Source organism: Bombina bombina, chromosome 1, assembly GCF_027579735.1.
Source record: "Bombina bombina isolate aBomBom1 chromosome 1, aBomBom1.pri, whole genome shotgun sequence".
NCBI classification, from domain to species: Eukaryota; Metazoa; Chordata; class Amphibia; order Anura; family Bombinatoridae; genus Bombina; species Bombina bombina.
The window spans coordinates 209,129,338-209,153,933 of record NC_069499.1 but is presented as its reverse complement, the minus strand read 5'-3'; the positions used below and the strand labels follow the sequence as shown (position 1 = coordinate 209,153,933).

Sequence of the window (24,596 nt, the reverse complement as noted above, 5' to 3'; positions counted from 1 at the left end):
TGGGCAGACATTTGATATTATTTGAATAAACTTAATGAAATGTGTTTGTTTTTTTTTTTTTTCATTTAAAATATGACAGACTTTCATAGTCAAAAAACAGTATTTGTTTGTGTTTATAAATATTTTCAAATTATTCATGTGTCAATGACTACCAAACTTGCATTTTGAACAAAAAGCAGGTGTATGTTTTCACATTGTGTAACAGAATTAACTTGAAGTTGTATATAATACCAACTACTGAATATGCTTAATATCAACCATGATGTTCAGACACTGACCCTAGGAATGTTTGCTATTTTTGGAAGCCATTTACACAGTTTTAAACATTTGGATCTTTGAAATAAAAGTCTATAGTAATACACTAAAAGTAATTAAAATGTTAACCAATGCAAATGTTATTTGAGGTATCAAGTGAAATATTGGTTTTAAAAGAGACCAGTTTTTACAGTGTTTCCAGTAAAACCTAGAATACTGTGCATGATTATGATTTTTTTTAGCATGTACAAATTATATAACTTTTATAATTAAAAAAAATATATAATTCAATTACACTTTTCAAATTAAAATAGTTCTTTACATTAACCTACTTAAATTATTTCTATGTGTTTTATGTTTTTGTGTGCCTATCGTGCTGTTATATTTTGCTTTTCTGTCAAACATTTATACCTACTAATAAATATCCCTTCTATTATTATTAAAAATATAATCATCATCTATATACAAACATAATATTTATAACTATAATTTTAAGATCAGGGTGTTTTTTTTCTGTATAAAATAAAATATTAAAAGGTTAGATTACATATGAAATGTCCATTTCTATAATTAGGGTTAATTTATGTTATACAGTTTTTTAGTAAATCTCAAATAATTATTGAAGTAAGGTACTTTTTTATTTTGTTTTGTTTCCACAAAAATACAATTAGTAAAGAATTCTGTTGTGTCTGTGTTCATATTGGATGAAGATGGACAACTGTATGAATGCATTTATAGTTACAATATACATAAACAATTTAAAGCAATGTCTTGGTATAGATATTGAATATTTTATTTTACACAACATAACAACACATAAGTTGTTCTGTACATCATTTGCCTAAAAATAAAGGCAACACCATTATCACTCAAAAATAAATACAGTCTGGTCATTTAAAAAATATTTTACTAATTCTTCCATAATTGGTCTTTTTGTGTGATTTGTAAGCTTGAAGGAAATTTTATTTCCCATATGAAAGGCTTTTTTTGTGAATTAAGTCTCATGCTTCTGGTGAAGCAGAACCAGGAAGCCAGTCCTATAGGAAGGGAAGGCACTGGTGCAGTTTTAAGAATTTTGTATCTCCATATTCATAATTCATCTGTATGTGGTTATTTTACACCTTTTAATGTGAACAAGAAGGTGCAGTTGGTGGCTCATACATAACCCTGTTTGTAGAAGCCATAAATTAAAACAATTAGATTGGGAATCCTACTTTTAATTTTCAAGGACAGTGCTTGGAATTAATGAGAATTTACCCTTTTTAAAAATAAAGGAACTTATTACACAGTGCTTTCTAATATCCACTCAGAGCTTGAAAATGTTGCTTTTCCACTGTCCATATCAGAATTGTCTGATTGTATAAGTATCCCATTCATAGACATGCTCCTTTTGGACCATAATCCACCTGTATTTTGTGAGTTAACATAACAATGGTATTCCATTATTTCACCATTCAAGGAATATCTTCTCCTTGCTCTAGATGTTTCTGCAGGTAATGTAAGAAATTTACTTGGCTTTGATTGCCCTCTTTTATACATAGGAGTATCTTTGTAAGAGCCAGTAGGACGACTAGAAAGCCGAAGGGCCGTTGAATTATTTCTATTTGTGTTTTGGGACTCCATATTTAAAACTGTGTCAGTCTGTGATTCCATACTTGGCTTGAGGACAGTCTTTTTCTTCTGCTTTAAAGATGCAGAACTAGTTGAAGTCCAAGTATGAGGCAAAGCAGAGGTAGTGGTGGGAGCATCTTGGCTTAAGCAAGTGTCTGAAGATTGTGCCCCACTATCATTAGAAGCTTTGCAACACTGAGCACTGTCATCATGTACTACCATCTGTTTGGATGCAGATGGTGGCATTGAAGCACTGCATCCTTGATTTTGGGAACCATTAGTTTGAGAATAAACATTGCTGACCTTTGTTGCTTTATGGTTTCCATTACCGTTGCAAACTTTATATCTTATCATAAGTATAATTATAAAAACCAATACAGATGCAACAATTATTCCACCAATAATAATTATCATGGTACCTCCCAAAAATTGAGACTGCATAAAATGACAGCGGACATAATCTTGTTCTGTAGTAAACTGTATGCATCCCACAACTCTTGTGGCTGTCAGTGAAGTGATTCCATCATCATAAATTGCTAAAACACACAAGTCATACACAGTTCCAGAAGCCAGGTTATTAACACGGAATGTCTTGCTTGTTGGAGGTATCATTCTATGGAAAGAAAAATTAGAAATCTTGTTATGGTATCATTTAATAAACAATATTCAATAATACTGTTTTATTATTAAAATATTAATTTGTATGATTTTTTGTCCTTCATCTCAAACTTCCAGGAAGCAAGTCTAAATTTTGCAAAAAGCCATGTATAGATGAGAGTAGCAGCCGATCACAATAGCTCACACCCCACTTAATTGCTCTGCTTGGCTATAACTTTGAAAATGTTTCAAAATATTCTTCCTTCTGGCTAAGAATACTGGCTCCTTATCATGAGTCAATAAAATACTGATACCAAAGGCATTGAGATCTTTTATTATCCATAAAATAAATGTAGAAGACCAGTCATAAATATTAAAAGTATAGTGGAGCTTCCCATGAGAGTCAAGTAAGCAAAGGAAATGAGATGTGATTGGAAATTCCAATTTGTTACATTTGACTCTTTGCAAAATATATTATTGTCTCTAGGTAAGTTCTAGTTTTACATTGTACACTTTTGTTCATAAATTGATTTAGGACATGGTTAGCAAAAAAACAACCGACCATGTCACATAAATAAACAAATAAATACATAGAAAAAATAATGAAATAAAACTTCTCTACTAAGATCAATCTAGAAATTAAGGTTTATAAAGTGTTTTTGTAATATTTTCCATCAACAGCACAATTATCCTACAACGGAAAGGCTTTTTAATAATAATCCAGTATGCTAATTAAATTGTTTGATAGTGCAGAACACCTGATTAAAAAAAAACTTACTAAAAATTGTTTATGACAAATTGGTTTTGAAAGGTTTGACTGTAACAATAGTTGACTTCTAAATAAATCCACTTCACACATATACATATACATGCACGCTGTTTTCTTTTATAAGTTTAAGTAAAAAAAAAAAAAAAAGTATTGTTCTAAAGTACTGAAGTATTAATTTCTGAATACTAGAGAACACTATGATAGCAATGTAGTTACTATTATTACATTAAGAGGGTAAAATATGTCATTGCTTTATATCCATGCTTCCTGTATTTCACTGCTTAGTGTCTAATATTTATTTAGACATTGATGCTAATTAGTTTATGTGTTGCACACAAAAGAGATTTTTGAAAAGTATTACATTAGTTTTGTTTATTAAATATTTAGACCCATGCCATGAATAAGACGACTTTTTCTTTTTATGTTAGTGCATGCATGCCCCGGTCCAGCAACAGATTTGTGGGAGTTGTGCTAATCAGACATTGACCAATTTTCCCCTATGTCTGAGTTTTTGAAAAACATACCTGCTTCAACATATTTAATTTTTGCTTTTTTATGAACATGACACAACTATTTGAGTTCAATGCTTGCTTAAGACTATGGTATACTAAATGAAAAAAAGTTTGATATGAGTAAGAATGTGCATTCTCCTTGTTACAAGGAGACGTTTATGGGTTCTTTTTCAATACCTTAAATACTCTGTAAAAAGTATCTTGCATGGGTTATGGTTACTGTTTTACCAGACCGAAAACTGGGAGACATCATCCCTTATAGTTCTTTAAAGAACCATAAAAGTCAACAGATGACATGCTCATGTAATTTTAAGACTATCAACCCTAGACTACTGTGTGTTTATCCCCACAAAGTTGTCAACCATACAGTAGAAGTATCACGAGGGACCCACAAAAGCACTGCTGATCACAAACAAAAACTGCTGGTGATTCTCTTTTGCAGGTAATAGCATTTATAGCATGTAAATGTTTTACAATTACCACCCTTAAATGAAAGAACACATTTTTTATTGTATTTTAATGTTGGTTGTGGTTTTTACATTTATTTAAAACAGTTTTAAAGGGACAGTCAAGTCCAAAAAAACTTTCATGTTTCAAATAGGACATGCAATTTTAAACAACTTTCCAATTTACTTTTATCACCAATTTTGCTTTGTTCTTTTGGTATTCTTAGTTGAAAGCTAGACCTAGAAAGGCTCATATGATAATTTCTAAGCCCTTGAAGGCTGCCTCTAATCACATGCTTTTGCATTTACTTTTACAGCAGGGGGGGAGCTAGTTCAGGTAATCCCTATAGATAACATTGTGAGCACGACCATGGATTGTTGCAGACACTGCACTAATTGGCTAAAATGAAAGTCAAAAGATAATAAATAAAATGTCATGTGATCATAGGGCTGTCAGAAGATGCTTAGATACAAGTTAATTACAGTGGTAAAAAGTATATTATTATAACTGTGTTTGTTATGCAAAACTGGGGAATGGGTAATAAAGGAATTATCTATATTTTAAAACAACAAAAATTCAGGTGTTGACTGTCCCTTTAACTATTTATGCACTGTCTGTTTAATTAATAAAATTGTTTGTCAAATTTGGAGGTAAAAGGGAGAGGGGAGGGAAGAGAGAGGAAAAAGGAAAGGAAATTGGAAAGGGGGAAAAATGCTAATATGAATGTTTTAGGAAGGCTCTTGGGTAGAACACATGAGGGCAGGGAGCTTATGTCCTTCCTGTATATGCATTATGACCCAGGGATTTTGAAACAACAGGTGCCCTAGATATCTGTGACCAACGAAGTGCACAAATGCGTAGATCATTTGAAGATGAATCTCAAAAGAGTTTTAAAGACCATAATGTTTGTCATGTATTCCTGTCAAGATGATCCTTAACTAGTTAATTATTTGTATTATACTAATTTGTAAACACGTCTTAAAAGCACACTTCAAAACCTCAAGCCACTTATATGACACTCAGCCAGACTCACTATAACTTGATCAGCCTCATCAATAGCTACACTCTCTATAAATCGTATGGTATTTTATCTAGAATTCCATTTACGTTTAATCTTCTCTTCAACATTACAGTAACTGGTGTGTATGTAAAATGCTACAAAATAAGAAAAGAAACAAATCTACTAAAGTTTTCAACATTCTACTGACCCTCTTTTTTTAAGATGAAAACTATCAGAGGACACAACTGATATCTTAATATGATTTACCAACATTTAATTATTATTTGAATTCCCTTTGATTTTTTAGTGAATGTTTACTATTTTATATTTAGTTTTCAGATTTTTCTTTTCATTTTCAGTTATAGGTAAAGAAATGTTTAGCAATCATATAATCCTCTCCCATTGTATCTCCCCTTCTCCTGTTTCTATTTCTATAGCTCCCAATTATCCTGCAATTTGAGGGATGTGCCCTACTGTTTCTCATTCCCTTTTTAATATCCCAATTTCACAGAATGGTATTTGAAACAGCACAAATCACATCCGGAAATGACCAACCCCATACAGAGTTCACCCTGGATCATCCAGCTACAACTTTTAAAGTATACTCTGAATTCTGTACTTAGTCTACCCAAACTCTGATCCCTGACCATCCAGATTCCATCTGCTGGTTCCGGGTTAAGAGTCTAACATTTTGTTATATATGTATTTTACCTTTATAAGCCTTGTTCTACAGTTCATATGTATGTGTCTTCTACTCTGTCTCTTTCTGCAGGCTGCATTAGTCCTCTGTGTTTTACCATCAAACATTTATAATAATTAGTGTATTTAAGAGTATCATAAGAGTATAATAAACAATGTGATTACTATCATAACAATACAATATTTAATGGAAGACACATGTAGCAATAAAGTATTTGCATTTGCTATACAGAAAGCTTTTAACCTTAAATCTTGAAGAAATATGTGCAGACATTAGAAATAGCTAATTTTTTAAATTCTTTAATTTTTAATTGATCTATGTGTTCTATTTGTCATTTTCTGTTGTTCTTTTTGTCTTTTCTAGTTGATTATATTCAATTGACTATATATTTTTTTTCTTAATCTTAAGAATTTGTACAAGATAAGTTATTGACAATTAACCATATGACTTTAATATCTCCCAAAGGGATGTAACATTGATGTTATAATCATGCTAATATATTTTATTGAAGCTTCTTAATCACAGTATCTAATAACAATAATGTGTTGTTCAATTTGTCTATTATAATTAATTGGTGCATTTTAAATAACTAATATTTCAACATGAGGTGAATTAATGCTTAAGGAAGGTTTTTATCAATGTGGCAATTAATTTCACCAAAAAATAAGGGTAAATATTGGATGAACAAAAAGGTGCATTATAATCCATTTGAAAACATTGTAAAGTAGCTTGGTTGCTTTTGGTTTGCTGTTACTCCCCAACATTTTAAAACCATTGCAGTCAGTAAGAAGAGTCACAGTTTGAACTAGAAAAGCATTTGAATTTGAAACCAATAAAAAAAAACATCCAGTAAACTAATCAAAACCATTAAAAACATAATTTATGTAAGAACTTACCTGATAAATTCATTTCTTTCATATTGGCAAGAGTCCATGAGCTAGTGACGTATGGGATATACAATCCTACCAGGAGGGGCAAAGTTTCTCAAACCTCAAAATGCCTATAAATACACCCCTCACCACACCCACAATTCAGTTTAATGAATAGCCAAGTAGTGGGGTGATAAAGAAAGGAGTAAAAAGCATCAACAAAAGAATTTTGAAATAATTGTGCTTTATACAAAAAAATCATAACCACCATAAAAAGGGTGGGTCTCATGGACTCTTGCCAATATGAAAGAAATTAATTTATCAGGTAGTTCTTACATAAATTATGTTTTCTTTTATGTAATTGGCAAGAGTCCATGAGCTAGTGACGTATGGGATAGTAATACCCAAGATGTGGAACTCCACAGAAGAGTCACTAGAGAGGCAGGGATAAAATAATAACAGACATTTTCTGCTGAAAAAAATTAATCCACAACCCAAAATATAAGTTTATTCTCATAATGAAAAGAAAAAGCAGAGGAATCAAACTGAAACAGCTGCCTGAAAAACTTTTCTACCAAAAACTGCTCCCGAAGAAGAAAATACATAAAAACGGTAAAATTTAGTGAATGTATGCAAAGAAGACCAAGTTGCTGCTTTGCAAATCTGATCAACTGAAGCTTCATTCTTAAAAGCCTACAAAGTAGAGACTGATCTAGTAGAATGAGCTGTAATTCTCTGAGGCGGGGCCTGACCCGGCTCCAAATAAGCCTGATGAATCAAAAGCTTTAACCAAGATGACAAGGAAATGGCAAAAGCCTTCTGACATTTCCTAGAACCAGAAAAGATAACAAATAGACTAGAAGTCAGAAAAGGAGATTCACAAGAAAGAGCAGATAATTCGGAAACTCTTCTAGCAGAAGAGATGGCCAAAAGGAACAACACTTTCCAAGAAATTAGTTTAATGTCCAAAGAATGCATCGGCTCAAATGGAGGAGCCTGTAAAGCCTTCAAAACCAAATTAAGACTCCAAGGAGGAGAGATTGATTTAATGACAGGCTTGATACGGACCAAAGCCTGTACAAAACAGTGAATATCAGGAAGCTTAGCAATCTTTCTGTGAAATAAAACAGAGCAGAGATTTGTCCCTTCAAGGAACTTGCAGACAAACCCTTATCCAAACCATCCTGAAGAAACTGTAAAATTCTAGGAATTCTAAAAGAATGCCAGTAGAATTTATGAAAAGAACACCATGAAATATAAGTCTTCCAAACTCGATAATAAATCTTCCTAGAAACAGATTTATGAGCCTGTTACATAGTAATAATCACAGAGTCAGAGAAACCTCTATGACTAAGCACTAGGCGTTCAATTTCCATACCTTCAAATTTAATTATTCGAGATCCTGATGGAAAAACGGACCTTGAGACAGAAGGTCTGGCCTTAATGGAAGTGGCCAAGGTTGGCAACTGGACATCCGACCAAGATTTGCATACCGAAACCTGTGAGGCCATGCTGGAGCTACCAGCAACACAAACAATTTTTCCATGATGATTTTGGAGATCACTCTTGGAAGAAGAACTAGAGGCGGGAATATATAAGCAGGTTGGTAACACCAAGGAACTGTTAACGCATCCACCGCTTCCGCATGAGGATCCCTGGACCTGGACAGGTACCTGGGTAGTTTCTTGTTTAGATGGGAAGCCATCAGATCTATTTATGGAAGACCCCACATCTGAACAATCTGAGAAAACACATCTGGATGGAGCGACCACTCCCCCAAGCAAGTGTCTGAGATACTTCTTTCATAGCTTGGGGACTGTAAGTCCCACCCTGATGATTGACATATGCCACAGTTGTGATATTGTCTGTCTGAAAACAAATGAACGGTTCTCTCTTCAACAGAGGCAAAACCTAAAGAGCCCTGAAAATAGCACAGAGTTCTAAAATATTGATTGGTAACCTCGCCTCTTGAGATTTCCAAACCCCTTTTGCTGTCAGAGATCCGCACACAGCTGCCCAACCTGAAAGACTTGCATCTGTTGTGATCACAGTCCAGTTTGGCCGAACAAAAGAGGCCCCTTGAACTATACGATGGTGATCTAACCACCAAGTCAGAGAGAGTCGAACATTGGGATTTAAGGATATTAATTGTGATATCTTTGTATAATCCCTGCACTATTGGTTCAGCATACAAAGCTTGAGACTGATGGTTCCGACAAGCTGAAACCAATTTTAATCATCTCTTGTCTGTTAGAGACAGAGTTATGGACACTGAATCTATCTGGAAACCTAAAAAGGTGACCGTTGTCTGAGGAATCAAAGAACTTTTTGGTAAATTGATCCTCCAACCATGTCTTTGAAGAAACAACATTAGTTGAATCATGTGACATTCTGCAGAATGTAAAGACTGAGCTAGTACACCAAGATATCATCCAAATAAGGAAACAATGCAATATCCTGTTCTCTGATTACAGAGAGTAGGGCACCGAGAACCTTTGAAAAGATTCTTGGAGCTGTCGCTAGGCCAAATGGAAGAGTGACAAATTGGTAATGCTTGCCTAAAAAAGAGAATCTCAGAAACTGAAAGTGGTCTGGATGAATCAGAATATGAAGATATGCATCCTGTAAGTCTATTGTGGACATATAGTATCCTTGCTGATGCTGAACAAAAGGCATAATAGTCCTTATAGTCACCATTTTGAAAGTTGGCACTCTTACGTAACGATTCAAAATTTTCAGATCCAGAACTGGCCTGAATGAATTTTCTTTCTTTGGGACAATGAATAGATTTTAATAAAACCCCAGATCCTGTTCCTGAAACGGAACTGGTATGATTACCCCTGAAAGTTCCAGGTCTAAACAAACTTCAGAAAAGCCTGAGCTTTTACTGGATTTGCTGGGATGAGTGAGAGAAAAAATCTTCTCACAGGAGGTCTTACTCCTATTCGGTACCCTTGAGAGACAATACTCTGAATCCATTGATTTTGTACAGAATCTGCCCAAATGTCTTGGAAGAATCTTAATCTGCCCCTACTAGCTGAGCTGGAATGAGGGCCGCACCTTCATGCAGACTTGGGGGCTGGCTTTGATTTCTTAAATGGTTTGGATTTACTCCAACTTGAAGAAGGTTTCCAATTGGAACCAGATTCTTTGGGGGAAGGATTAGGTTTCTGTTCCTTATTTTGTCGAAAGGAACGAAAATGGTTAGAAGCTTTAGATTTACCCTTAGGTCTTTCATCCTGAGGCAAAAAAACTCCCTTCCTCCTAGTGACAGTTGAAATAATCAAATCCAACTGAGAACCAAATAACTTATTACCTTGGAAAGAAAGAGATACTTAGAGAGACTTAGATGCCATGTCAGCATTCCACTATTTGAGCCACAAAGCTCTTTTAGCTAAAATAGCTAAGGACATAGATTTAACATCAATTTTGATTATATCAAAAATGGCATCACAGATAAAATGATTAGCATGTTGAAGCAAGCGAACAATGCTAGACAAATCAGGATCCATTTCCTGTTGCACTAAACTTTCCACCAAAAATTTGATGCAGCTGCAACATCAGCCATAGAAATGGCAGGCCTGAGAAGATAACCAGAATATAAATAAGGATACACAACTAACGATTTGTATACGTGTGCTAACAGCTAAGGGATAATGGTTAAAGTAGGTCTATCTACAGAGATAAAGCATAGGTAAGAAAAAATCTAGTTATTTATTGAAAATAAATCTCAGAATTCTTGATAAAGCCATTTTATATGGCGAAACGCATTGATGGTGATACAAGAAGTTGCTGATGAAAAAATCTTTAAGCCAATTTGTAGGATTAACACGGATCCTAAAAGGGACTATTTCTCAATAACGGAACCAACTCTGCGCAGAGTAAGAATACATTCATTAATACGGAACTATTTACAGCGAGTGACGTCACCAACCCGGAAAATCAGCTACACGGAGCTGTACAGACACCTGTGCCCTGCTACACCAAATGGCAAGTAACCAACTGAATTCAGGTAGGCACACAGAGGTGTAACAGCCAGTGAGTGTGGTTCTTCTCTTTTGGGATATTTCTTTCAGCAGCTCCATAAATACTTATCCAGCAATTGTAAGTACAACCACAAGGATCTAAACTCTACTACCCAGCTATACCTGTGTGGATTAACACTTATAAATGACATTTCCAACAAGTGTAATCACATTAAGTGTAATCCTATAAAAGGACCTTTATTAAAGATGTTAAACAAGGATTTTAACGAAAAAACATCAATATATATCCTTATTAAGGACTCTATAATGTGCAAACAAGTTTGTTTGTAAAAGGGATTCTATATATTATTCACAATAAGGACACACGATAGCATACATTATAATAGGCCAATATGCAGTCTTGGACTCATTATATATAATTTTGCTTGTACCAGCAGTGTAATTGGTAATCAAGCACATAAGTGCTATTTAGTTGCCACAAGTGGTATTTAGTTGCTAGTAGTGGCGTATAAGGTGGAAATTGTTTACATTGTTCCTGAAATTGTTTACATTGTTCCTAGATTTTATACTTATAAGATAAGATAATATTTAGGTGACCAGTCATATGTAAGGTGGATTTTTACTACTATTTTTTAATATTATTAATTCCTCTTGGTGCATTGTATATATGTATAGTACCTTTTATGAGATTTATTTTCAACAAATAACTAGATTTTTTCTTACCTATCATTTATCTCTATAGATAGACCTACTTTAACCATTATCCCTTAGCTGTTAGTGAAGCAGTGTTCAATTTCCTGTCTGCAGTTTTACTACAGACAGTGTAGTTAACCTTTAGGAGTACTATTTCAGTAAGGAGTGAGGGATTCCTTATATTATGCTGCTGCTTTTGTGGTTTTAATTCCAGCGCTAAGGTTAACTTTTCTTCTGTTAGTGAACATATACAAATAGTTTTTTGTGTATCTTTGTCTTAACATTTTTTCTGTTTTATAGGAGCAGATTAGTATATGTGCAGGGGTAGGATTTGCGCACCACTTTACACCCCCTTTTTTCAGAATATAAATAAGCTTTCCTTAGATAAGATTCAAGTTTCCTATCTAAAGGGTCTTTAAAAGAAGTACTATCTTCCATAGGAATAGTAGTACGTTTAGCAAGAGTAGAAATAGTCCCATCAACTTTGGGGATCTTTTCCCAAAACTCCAATCTAACTGTTGGCAAAGGATACAATTTTTTAAACCTTGAAGAAGGAATAAAAGAAGTACCAGGCCTATTCCATTCATTAGAAATCATATCAAAAAATAGCATCAGGAACTGGAAAAACCTCTGGAGTAACCACAGGAGGTTTATAAACAGAATTTAAACGTTTACTAGTTTTAATATTGAGAGGACTAGTCTCCTCAATATCCAATGTAATCAACACCTCTTTTAACAAGGAACGAATATACTCCATTTTAAATAAATAAGTAGATTTGTCAGTGTCAATATCTGAGGAAGGATTTTCTGAATCAGATAGATCCTCATCAGAGGAGGATAATTCAGTATGTTGCTGGTCATTTGAAATTTCATCAACTTTATGAGAAGTTTTAAAAGACCTTTTTTACGTTTATTAGAAGGCAGGATGGCAGACAAAGCCTTCTGAATCACATCAGCAATAAAATATTTTATATTCACAGGTATATCATGTACATTAGATGTTGAAGGACCAACAGGCATTGTACTATTACTGATGGACACATTCTCTGCATGTAAAAGCTTATCATGACAACTGTTACATACCACAGCTGGATATATAATCCCCACAAATTTAAAACAGATGCACTTAGCTTTGGTAGAACTGTTATCGGGCAGCAGGGTTCCAACAGTGGTTTCTGAGACAGGATCAGATTGAGACATCTTGCAAACGTAAGAGAAAAAACAACATATAAAGCAAAATTATCAATTTCCTTATATGGCAGTTTCAGGAATGGGAAAAAATGCAAATAGCATAGCCCTCTCATATAGAAAAAGGCAAGAGGCATAAAGGAATGGGGTTTTATAATAATGAAATTATTTGGCACCAAGTATGGAGCACAACGCAAACTGAAATTTTTTTGGCACTAACAACATCCGGAAATGACACACTCGCATCATTGTAGACGCAATCTTGTGCAAGGAACTCTGCATCAACTAAGATGCCGGAAATGACGAATTTGTGTCATCGGATGTACCTTCATGCCAAAAAAATTCTCGCGCCAAGAATGACGCAATAAACTTTGGCATTTTGTGCCCTCGCAAGCCTAATTTTGCCCGCAAAATTTAATGTAAAAGCCGTCAAATGAAAAAAGACTATACCCCAGGTAAGAAAAATATTTTCCTAAATATGTTTTTTCCCAAATATGAAACTGATAGTCTGCAAAAAGGAAATATACATAAACCTGACTCATGGCAAATATAAGTACAATACATATATTTAGAACTTTCTATTATTACATAAAGTGCCAAACCATAGCTTAGAGTGTCTTAAGTAATGAAAACATACTTACCGAAAGACACCCATCCACATATAGCAGATAGCCAAACCAGTACTGAAACAGTTATCAGTACAGGTAATGGAATATGAGAGTATATCGTTGATCTGAATAAGGGAGGTAGGAGATGAATCTCTACGACCGATAACAGAGAACCTATGAAATAGATCTCCCGCAAGGAAAACCATTGCATTCAATAGGTGATACTCCCTTCACATCCCTCTGACATTCACTGTACTCTGAGAGGAATCAGGCTTCAAAATGCTGAGAAGCGCATATCAACATAGAAATCTTAGCACAAACTTACTTCACCACCTCCATAGGAGACAAAGTTTGTAAAACTGATTTGTGGGTGTGGTGAGGGGTGTATTTATAGGCATTTTGAGGTTTGGGAAACTTTGCCCCTCCTAGTAGGATTGTATATCCCATAAGTCCCTAGCTCATGGACTCTTGACAATTACATGAAAGAAATCAGAATTTTCACAGACCTTCATGGAAGCTAAACAAATAAAGCTAAAGAAAAAATAGTAACATGACAAATAACTAATTCATTGTTGATGGCTATCTAACATGTTTCCCTTAACCTGATACAATAGTCAAAATTAAGCTATCACAATTCAGATAGAGCATGCACTTTTAATAGACTTTCCAATTTAATTCCATTATCAGATTATGCACTTTCTTTTTATAGTAATGTTAGGTTACTTTATAGCTGGCAGTTTAGGGGTTAATAGGTTTAGTTTAGTAGTTGTGATGTGGGGGCCAGGCGGTTTAGGGGTTAATAGGTTTATTATAGTAGTAGCGATGTGGGGGGCAGTGGTTTAGGGGTTAATAGCTTTATATAGAGTTGGCTATGTGGGTGGGCAGCGGATTAGGGGGTTAATAAGTTTAATATAGTATTTGCGATGTGGGAATGTGGCGGTTTAGTGGTTAATAAGTAGTTTATGGGTGTTAGTGTACTTTGTAACAAAAATACATAACTACTGGTCTCAGATCGCGGTATGGATCATGGCGGTATAGGCTTTAATGCAAGCATTTTAGTCGGTCCACACAACCTGTAATACAGCGGTATGAAAATCCTGAGTGCGGAAAGGAGTGTTGCGTTACAGGCTAAAAGGCTTGCGGTATAGCTATATAATATGAGACCTGCTATTCCACACGCAATGGTCACATTTTCAGTGGTATAGCCGTACTGCACCATACTGCAAAACGTGTAATCTGGGTGAATGGAAGTACATTTTAATATAACCATGAACATTCCATAATTTGTATAGAAACATATAATCTATTATACACAATCCCGTGAGCTCTGTCAGACTTAATTTATGAAATCTTATGTGGCCAGTAAAAATACATAAAAGGAAAAGCCTGAAGTATTATTTTTATGTATAGAGTGAAAAGATTCAGCTGTCAGTGACTGATTCCTTCTATATTTGCTTACTAGGTGAAGGTCATGCTGAACTAGCATAAACACACACATGTAGCCTAGATTGTTATTGCTTATCACTTAGCCTTGTCTTACTATGACAGATAGGTGTATATCTTGACACATTCATGAAAATAATTTCCTTACAGCTAAAATTATTTCCTTTATACAAAACTTCTATCTGCCATGAAGATATTTTATATTTATTTGTGTGTCTGTCTGTGTGCACTGGCTCTCGCCTGTGAGTGTGTGTGTGTCTGTGACAAAACCAAATCTTTTGTTGATGTGCCAATTTGTTTTCGAAATGTTTAGACTTGGCTGATTATTGTTATTCAATGAGAAGACAACAGAAGTGTCTTAGATTACAAGGTGTTTGTTGTTTCTTTAAATGCTAACCTTTCATAAAAATATTAGACAAAAAAGGAGAACAGTGTCCCTTAAAAATAAACTAGCCTTAAAAAAACAAAACAAAAAAAACCACTGTGTTGTGCTAAAGTCTAAATGCTGAATGATATTTTATTTAGGAGCATACTTTAATACATTAATATTAAAAAATATATAAATTACAGAGCATTTCTATAAAATTAACATTTCAGCGATATTTGAATATCTTTTATTTTTTTTGTAACCATAATCATTTTATTAAATTTAATGGGAAAGATTTATAAAAGAAAGAATGGACAGCTAGCTAAAATTGTGCATCACATTTGGCACAACACAAACAAATCAGTTTTTATTATAATCTTTCCAGCATTCATGTATCGAGGATGTCATCTGTGGAATGTGCACTAATTTTTCGCTCAATCAAATTTTGCTACATAGATTGAAAATTCAGATGCATTTGTCACCTGTTTGACCATTAAAATTGACCTACTTGGAAATGGTGTGACTGCCACATTGCCAAAATCAAAACAAAAAACATGCCACATTTAACAATTCTAGTTTTCTATTACAGAGATTACAAATGACTCAGAAAAGGAAACACTATTGAATACAGCCTATATATTAATGTATTATTTAACAACCAAACATTCATCATATTTTAATTTAAATGTTAAACAAATTTACTATTTATGAATAGAATGCTGAATGTATGCATTAGCCATCCGAGAATCTAATCTAAATAAAAATTATGTTTTCCTACTAATAACATTGAGAATTACTAAATGTCATTATAATACAAAATAGGCAGTAAAAGCAGCATTGCAAATGATACATGTATATAATCTACACATCATAGTATGGCTTGAATTCATCAATATAACTAAAAAAAAAAAAGTATTGTGTTGATATTTGATAGCAATCAATTTCTTATTGCATCAGGTATGATTTTTATTTTTAAATATATAAACAGAATGATATTTATGTACTGTAATATGTTAAACATGAATGACAGAAGATTGTATTACTTGTTTACAAAGCTGTTCTTAATGAAGATTGACAATTATAACAAATTCAATGCATTTTTTCTGCTCATTATCAAATTTGCATGCTGGCAATAGCTCCACTAGGTTGCTGCTTATGTGAAATGTTAGACAGGTGGACAAATACACTCTACAGAATATATATATATATATATATAATATATATATATATATATATATATATATATATATATATATATATATATATATATATAAAAGTATGTTTTAAAAGAGTCTTCCCTCACTGTTTATCCGTACTTCAATTACAAGAGTGCCCATAAAATTTAATTGCCTAACTGGTACCTTTCTCAAACGGATTACATGCATAAATTATGCATTTCCCAGTGCAATCACACAATTTATGCATGTAATTCATTTGAGAAAGGTACCCGTTGGAAACCGAAACCTTATAGGCATGTATTTTTATTCTGAAGATTAAAGTTATGTTTTAAAGAATATGTTTCCAGAGAGTGTGATCTAAAATGGAAGTGTGTATGTATATATATATATATATATATATATATATATATATATATATATATATATATATACACACATATATATATATATATATAAATAAAATAATAATAATGAAAAAACAGAAGCATGCACTTTCTAGATTTGTGCAAAATAGGTGCTTTAATGGCACATCAAACACGTAACGTTTCGGGGATCAATCACCCCTTCATCAGACCAAGTGAACAAATAAACAAACACAAGTGATTATAACAGGTGTAAAACCCCGCCACCAATCAAAGAAGAACAGCCCCTGTTCTGACAGGAAATGACATAAAAATATGCAAAACAAGAAATGATTATATATGAAAAAAATGTCATAATAATGGGGTTGTATGTGTGCACAATGTACAAACATAGTGATAATCAAAAATATATAATAAATAAATAAAATATATAAACAAGATCCAAATATGTGGATCTACAATGAGGGTTCTCACAACAATGCAGGAGGGGAGAGGATCTACATAAACTCAAGCAAGAAAACTATTATATCTATATGAAAGCATCATATCATCACTGTGATCCTAATGAAACTTTTAATAGACGTGTGTTTCTGTGTCCTGAGTACTTTCAAAATGCAATACAATTAAAGAGTAGGCGTGGCTGTTTACATCGCATCTCAAATGCCTTCATAAGGTATCCATCACCAGACAACAACAATGTATCGCCGATACATAGATACCTGTGGTTTGGCAGCAATCCTCATGACCTCCACTTCATATTCCTCTATAAAAATGTTGGCGTATGATGGGGCCATATTTGACCCCATCGCCGTCCCTGATGTTTGTAGATAATAATTGGACTCAAATTTAAAAAGTTAATTTCTAAGCAGCATCTCATAATGTCCAGCAGAACATCAATCGGAGGACCTGCATAAGGAGTTCTGAGCAACAATTTCCTCAATTACCAGCTTAAGCCAAATAGTCTTTCAGTGATGGCTGACGTAAATAGTTTATACACAATCATCCCCCATGAACTAGGGATTCGGGCAGCGAGGAAATCTTTACTCAGAACTCCTTATGTAGGTCCTTCGATTGATATTCTGCTGGACATTATGAGATGCTGCTTGGAAATGAACTTTTTTAAATTTGAGTCCAATTATTATCTACAAACATCAGGGACGGCGGTGGGGTCAAATATGGTCCCATCATACGCCAACATTTATATGGAGGAATACGAAGTGGAAGTCATGAGGATTGCGGCCAAACCACAGGTATCTATGTATCAGCGATACATAGATGACCTGTTTTTCATTTGGAATGGTTCAGTACATGATCTAGAAAAGTGGTTCATTGAATTGAACATGCTTCAACATCCAGTAAGATTTAAGCTCAAATTCCATATTGAAGGCATTGAATTCTTGGATCTGTTTATTTACAAGGAAGGGGACAAATTGGCGACAACCCTTTATTCCAAACCGACGGACAAGAATTCCATTCTATTCACCCAAAGCACAGATATTAGACACTCTGTTAGCACTATCAAAGGTTTGGATCACTGCAATAGCAATTCAGATAACATAGCATATTACAAATCTGCAAACTAACCCTGAGTGCACTGTTAGGTATCCAACTAAGTACAACGATCTACACATCTGTAACTTCACCTAATATAGGTCCCAGATCACTATACTATTTACTAGCTGTGACCTTACATAGATAATATACCCTTGTGGGAGAAGACAAGACTTGAGAACTGCGTAGTCCGATTGAACTGCAGCAGACCTGCACAGATTTATAATTTGCATTTCTGTGATATAAATACAGACTCTTATACACCACCAATTCATATATCAGACCTGATACAACTTTATATACATCTATTCTATGACTATAGAAGGTGATCTAAATGTGGTTTTAAAATAATTTCCTAATTTTACTAGTTATTTAATAAAATGTATGTTTTAATCTAGTTTCACAAGTTTAATCATTACATGCTGTCCTAATATACTAGACTTATAAGCTTTAAACCTTGAGTGCTACTATGTGTATTCTTATAAAGAACCAGTCTCTCTTTGTTCTTTAAAAAGTATGATCCTGGAGGCGGAGCGTAGCCATGCAGGAACATGGCCGCATGTTAAGCTAGCTCCGTGACATGTCTTAGGTCACCGGCACATACATCTATTTCTGAGTTGAGAGATATCCCTAAAACTACATCGGATTGAAGTGACAAGCCACGAGAGTCCTTATAAGCAACGGCTAATATAATTCTGAACGGCTATAGGAAAAATACTGAAGTCAGCCGGAGCCGTCCCACGCACCTGGAGGTGAAGGGAACTGAGTGGCAGGCACAGATCGCATAGCAGGCTGAACCCCATAGCGACTTGAACAGCACCTAAAGTGAAAAAGAGATCGGCAGAGATCATCCGGCTAAGTCGGGTGAGTGAATGAGAGACCGCCTCCATTGCGCCGCTCCACGTGGTAAGTGATAAAGACGGCAACTGGCCATAGACGCGGCTGAAAGCCCTGCACATCTATACAGTATCGCACGAACCTAACCCTTATAAAAATTAGAAAGTGCTCGAGATTCTCCACTTTTCAGTGGCCGGAACGTTTTACTGCTAGAACAGCCAAACAAAACAACACTTATTAAAACCTCACAAACAGCAGGGCAAATGGCGAACCACAATCAAAGCTGTTACAATACTTTAATGGGACTTATTCATTAAACGATATGGGATAGAGGTGTGAGAAATCAGTTTGCCTGCTATACATATACATTTCGTATTATATTATACCAGCGGGGCCCACAAGTGATACTCAGAAGTTGGAACTCACACTTTTTCCAAATGGCCTCCAAAAGAAACACCAAACCTGAAAAGAAATTAACTAATACAGCCACTATGAACTCTTTTTTTTTCAAAACAAGACTCAGAGGGGCTAGATCACACACAGACATTCAATAATAGTGACACCTCACAACTAAACTCAAACCCAGACAACCAAAGCTCACATATAGACCAATTAAATAAGATACAATCAAATATCTCACTTCTTCCATCTAAATCAGACCTTGCAGATTTAAAATTCTTTATTAAAAACGAGATGTCCTCATTGAGAAGGGATATCAATGAAATGGGGTCCAGATTGGAATATCTAGAAGAAGGACAGGAGACTTTAAACAATATGGTATCAGACATCGACCACCAACTGACAAGACAAGATACAGTTATACAGGCACTACAGTTAAAGGTGGAAGATTTGGAAAATAGGAATAGAAGGAGCAACCTGAGGATACGGGGAGTGCCAGAAGAGGCCACCAAGGAATCCCTGACCTCATATTTGCTGCAACTGTTTGAATATATCATACCAAATCTTAAACTCTCAGAATCATCGATGGAGAGGGCCCATCGAGCATTGAAACCAATGCCGACCCCACCAAAACCTCCCAGGGATATAATCATAAAGTTTACCAACTACTCAGATAAAGATGCTATTTGGAAACACATTAGAACACAGCGAGAGCTTAAATTTCAAACTTATAGTATCCAAATTTTCCAAGACATTAGCCCTACAACCATAGAAAAGAGAAAAGAAGTCTGCTTAATCACTCAAAGTCTACAGGAAAGAAAAGTGAGATACAGATGGGGGTTTCCCTTCAGTCTTATTGTGCAAAAAGAAGGCAAAACACACATTTATAAAGATCCCAATGACTTGGACTCATTTTCCAGAGGTTTGAATATGGAGTTTCCGCAACCTAACCTACAGGCCTCAACATCACGCAGAGAAACCGCTCCTCTTCCTCAAAGACCACAATGGTCTACCGTCCAACATAAGAAAAAGAAGGTGGAGTTGCCCACAGACACTACCTGAACATTCACCATGCTACCATAAAGTGATTTCAATTCTTTATTTCCAGGTGGATAGAAATTTCATCAAGATACTTATGGACTGATAAGTATATTTAATGTTTTGTTCTAGTTAACATGAATATGTTTATTACTTGTTATACTGATAGATAAGTAGTTGTTATGAACTATTGAACTTTTGTTGGTACCTATTGAAATGATGACCCTATGCACCATAAGAGTAATCTACCTGCGATATCTACAATCTTACTGAGGGGGAATGACAGAACCTGTATAAATACATAACAGGACTTATGATGATTATACTTAAATGTCATATTATCGGATAACATGTTTGATAAATCATTGCGAACAGCAAATTTTTAAGTCCCTGATAAGCCATTGTTAGACGTAGGACTTACCTTAGTGGAGGCCCAACCTAGTGATTAGACACATTATATGTTGACTGGCCAACTGCTAATGAGAGTGGTTAACCTGTTAGACACTAACTAAAAACGCCTCACCATATCTCGAAATCTATAAATTATGTTATCCTTACTACCCTGACAAAGACATAGTGGAAAATACACATATAGCAGGTATATGGCAATGTTCTTATTTTGTTTTTCCTCTTCTTGTTTATGTTTGTTTTTCCTGAAAGTTCATAAAGGCAGATAGTAAGTAAAAATGTTAGATGGAATCTCTCTAATTTATACTGTTTCAAGTAAACCGGTGACTTAATCAAAGACATGCTACCTCACACTCAAGACATGTTATGTTTAGATCTATACTTTCTTTCTTTCTTTCCTCTTCTCCCTATACCCATGAGGATCTGTCCTGTTCTACCCGATGTTCTCAAACAGAACATTAGAATGTGCTCCCACGTACAGATTTTGCACTTCACACTCATTAGATCAGATACTCAATATGAACATGGCTAAACACCAGTCTCAACCCTTAACTACAAATGACCTGCACTTATATTCGGTGAATGCCAAAGGCCTCAACATCCCGAACAAGAGATCAATGGTTCTGAGGGAATGTCGCAGTCAAGGGGCTGATTTGATGTTTCTCCAGGAAACACACTTTAGAAAGGGAAGGGAACCCACAACATTTGCTCGCGTGTTTGGCGCGTGCTACTGGGCCTCACATAACAAACATAAAAAACAGGGGGTTGGTATTATAATTAAAAAAGGTATTCCTTTTATAGAGTTGCAAAACATAAAAGACAAAGAAGGAAGATATATCATTCTAATTGGCTTATTATATAACAGGCCGATAACCCTTGTCTCTGTATATGCACCAAATGCAAATCAACAATAATTTTTTAGAAAGCTATCTAACCTGTTGTTAGACAACCAGAAAGGGGTACTCATCATGTGCGGGGACTTCAACATAGCGTTGAACCCCGTACTTGATTGTTCATCAGGTCACTCCTCATTCCCACCCTCCCATCTGAATAAAATTAAACAATATTTCAGAAACATAGTAGCACACGACGTATGGAGGATACTATATCCTCAACTTCGGGATTATTCCTTCTACTCATATCCACATGCAACATACACTAGGATCGACTATGTATTTACTGACGTGGGAGGTCTATCCCTATTTAAATCAGCCTAAATATGCCCAATGACATGGTCTGACCATTCAGCATTAACTAGCTCTTTTTCTTGGCCATCTAAACCTATAAAGAACTTTATATGGAAATTGGATGACTCCATACTATTAGACCCACAGAATGTAATAAAGATAGATAAAGTAATCACAGAATACTTTCAATTAAACACCAATGCGGAGACTTCTCCGCAAATGCTCTGGGAAGCACATAAAAGTGTGGTTCGAGGAGAATTGATGGCCATGAAGGCATACATAAATAAAATTAAAAGAGAATCTGTCCAATCCTTTTTATTCAAAATTCAACAACTTGAGACTGCGCACAAAAGACTCCCCTCAGACAGAGACATATTAACAGAACTTACATTGGAAAGGAAAAAACTGGCCTCCCATCTATCTAAAGATCATAAAAGAAGGGCTTTGCACACCCACCAAAAACACTATGAGGGACGTAATAAATTTGGTCGCCTGCTAGCACGCTATCTTAAACATAAAGCACATAAAAAATATATTCTACATATTGTCGATGAGAAAGGACGGTCGCATTACTCCACACATACTATAGCTCGAACATTCAAAACATTCTTCCAAAAACTTTACAATATTAAAAAAGACTCTGAATCACATACAAACGACCATAGGTCACGATCACAACTAATAGATGACTTCCTACAACACTTGAACCTTCCTACTATTACGACTGAACAAAGAGACAACTTAGAGAACAACTTAACAATAGAAGAAGTAAACCTAGTTATTAAAGACTTACCGACTGGGAAAGCACCGGGCCCAGATGGCTTTGGCCACAAATACTATTCGATTTTCCGAGAAACCCTGTCCCCACACATTTTAGCTTATTTTCACTCTATCGATTCTTCTAAGGCCTTTTCAGCAAGAATTTTAGAAGCCCACATAACATTGTTACCAAAGCCAAATAAATCATTAATTCTTCCCGCAAATTATCGTCCGATCTCGCTATTAAACACAGACATCAACATTTTTGCTAAGATATTGGCTCATAGACTAAACAAAATTTTACCTAATATCATACACCCGGACCAAGTTGGCTTTATCCCAGGTCGTGAAGCTAAAGACAACACGGTCAGAGCCCTGCATTTGATACATTATGCCAAAAAAAATAATATACCATCTATACTCTTATCAACAGATGCCGAAAAGGCTTTTGACCGTGTTGCCTGGGATTATTTAAAAGCCACTCTGACTCATTTAGGTTTTGGCCCACAAATACTAAATAGAATATTCTCTTTATATTCTCAACCTAGTGCACGAATAATGATAAATGGATGCCTATCCAATCCATTCCCAATAATGAATGGGACACATCAAGGATGTCCCCTATCACCCCTTTTGTTCACATGTGTAATAGAGACATTGGCTACGAGCATTAGACACAACCCACAGATACACAGAATTAATCTAGGCTCCCAACAATATACGGTCTCCCTTTTTGCTGACGACATGCTTTTCTCCCTTACAAAACTCGAGGAATCCATACCACACTTAAACGGAGAGTTTGAGAAATTCCGCCTACTCTCCAATTTTGTCATAAATAAAAACAAATCAGAAATTCTGAATATAAATCTGAATGATACTGACAGACAATCCATCAAACAACACACCACATTCACATGGTGCCACTCAGCATTAAACTATTTGGGAATTAAACTTGCTCCAAAATTTACAGATATATATACTCTAAACTACATCCCAATTAAGTGTGCAATTATTAATGATCTATCATCGTGGAGATCTAAACAAATTTCCTGGTTAGGACGCATAGAAGTAATTAAAATGAATGTTTTCCCAAGAATACTCTACTACCTTCAAACTTTACCTATTCCACTCCCGACAAATTGCTTACACACCATACAAAAAGCTTTTAGTGATTATATTTGGAACAAGAAACCCCCAAGAATCAATCGCCAAATAATGCAATCCCCTAAATCTCAGGGAGGGTTGGGAGTTCCAAACCTTGAATTATATAGACAGGCCATATTTTTACAACGGATTGTGGACTGGAATATTCACTATCACCACAAACGTTGGGTACCTCTAGAACATCTTATAGCACAAAAACCACATCTTGGTCGAATGTGTTGGAGTGACACAAATACACACAAAATAACAACATATGATAACCCAGTAACACAAGAAACATATCAGGTGTGGAGGAAAACCATCACCACGTCATTGTTTATCTCCTCTATCCCTTCTCCCCTGACATGTTTGATAGATAATGGAGAATATACACTGAGGCCTTACTCTCATTTGTCAACAACAGACATGGTCAACAGAGACTTCGGAATTCACTCTATAGTAACAAATGAAACTATACGCACACAATCAGAACTAATAGATGAAGGATATGAGTGTTTTGTCAACTGGTTTACATACAGACAGGCAAGAAATTACATACTCAAGCACAAACAATCTAACAATATGACCAGACCAATGACAAATTTCGAAAGTTTATGCGTGCAAGCGCCTCCACTTAGACACACACTGTCAAAAATATATAAACTATTACTCCAAAAACCACCAGGATA

At 35.0% G+C, this 24,596-nt stretch overlaps 1 protein-coding gene across 1 annotated transcript in view; it reads right to left on the bottom strand.

The window, feature by feature from the left end:
• Window positions 1-1,026: 1,026 nt before the first annotated feature.
• The window catches only part of LRFN5 (leucine rich repeat and fibronectin type III domain containing 5), an 81,729-nt gene continuing 58,159 nt past the window's right edge, over window positions 1,027-24,596 (bottom strand). Inside the window, exon 2 of the mRNA XM_053689727.1 lies at window positions 1,027-2,479. Within this exon, the coding sequence (XP_053545702.1) occupies window positions 1,537-2,479 (943 nt within the window). The 3' untranslated portion in view covers window positions 1,027-1,536. The remainder of the gene's footprint in view (window positions 2,480-24,596) is intronic.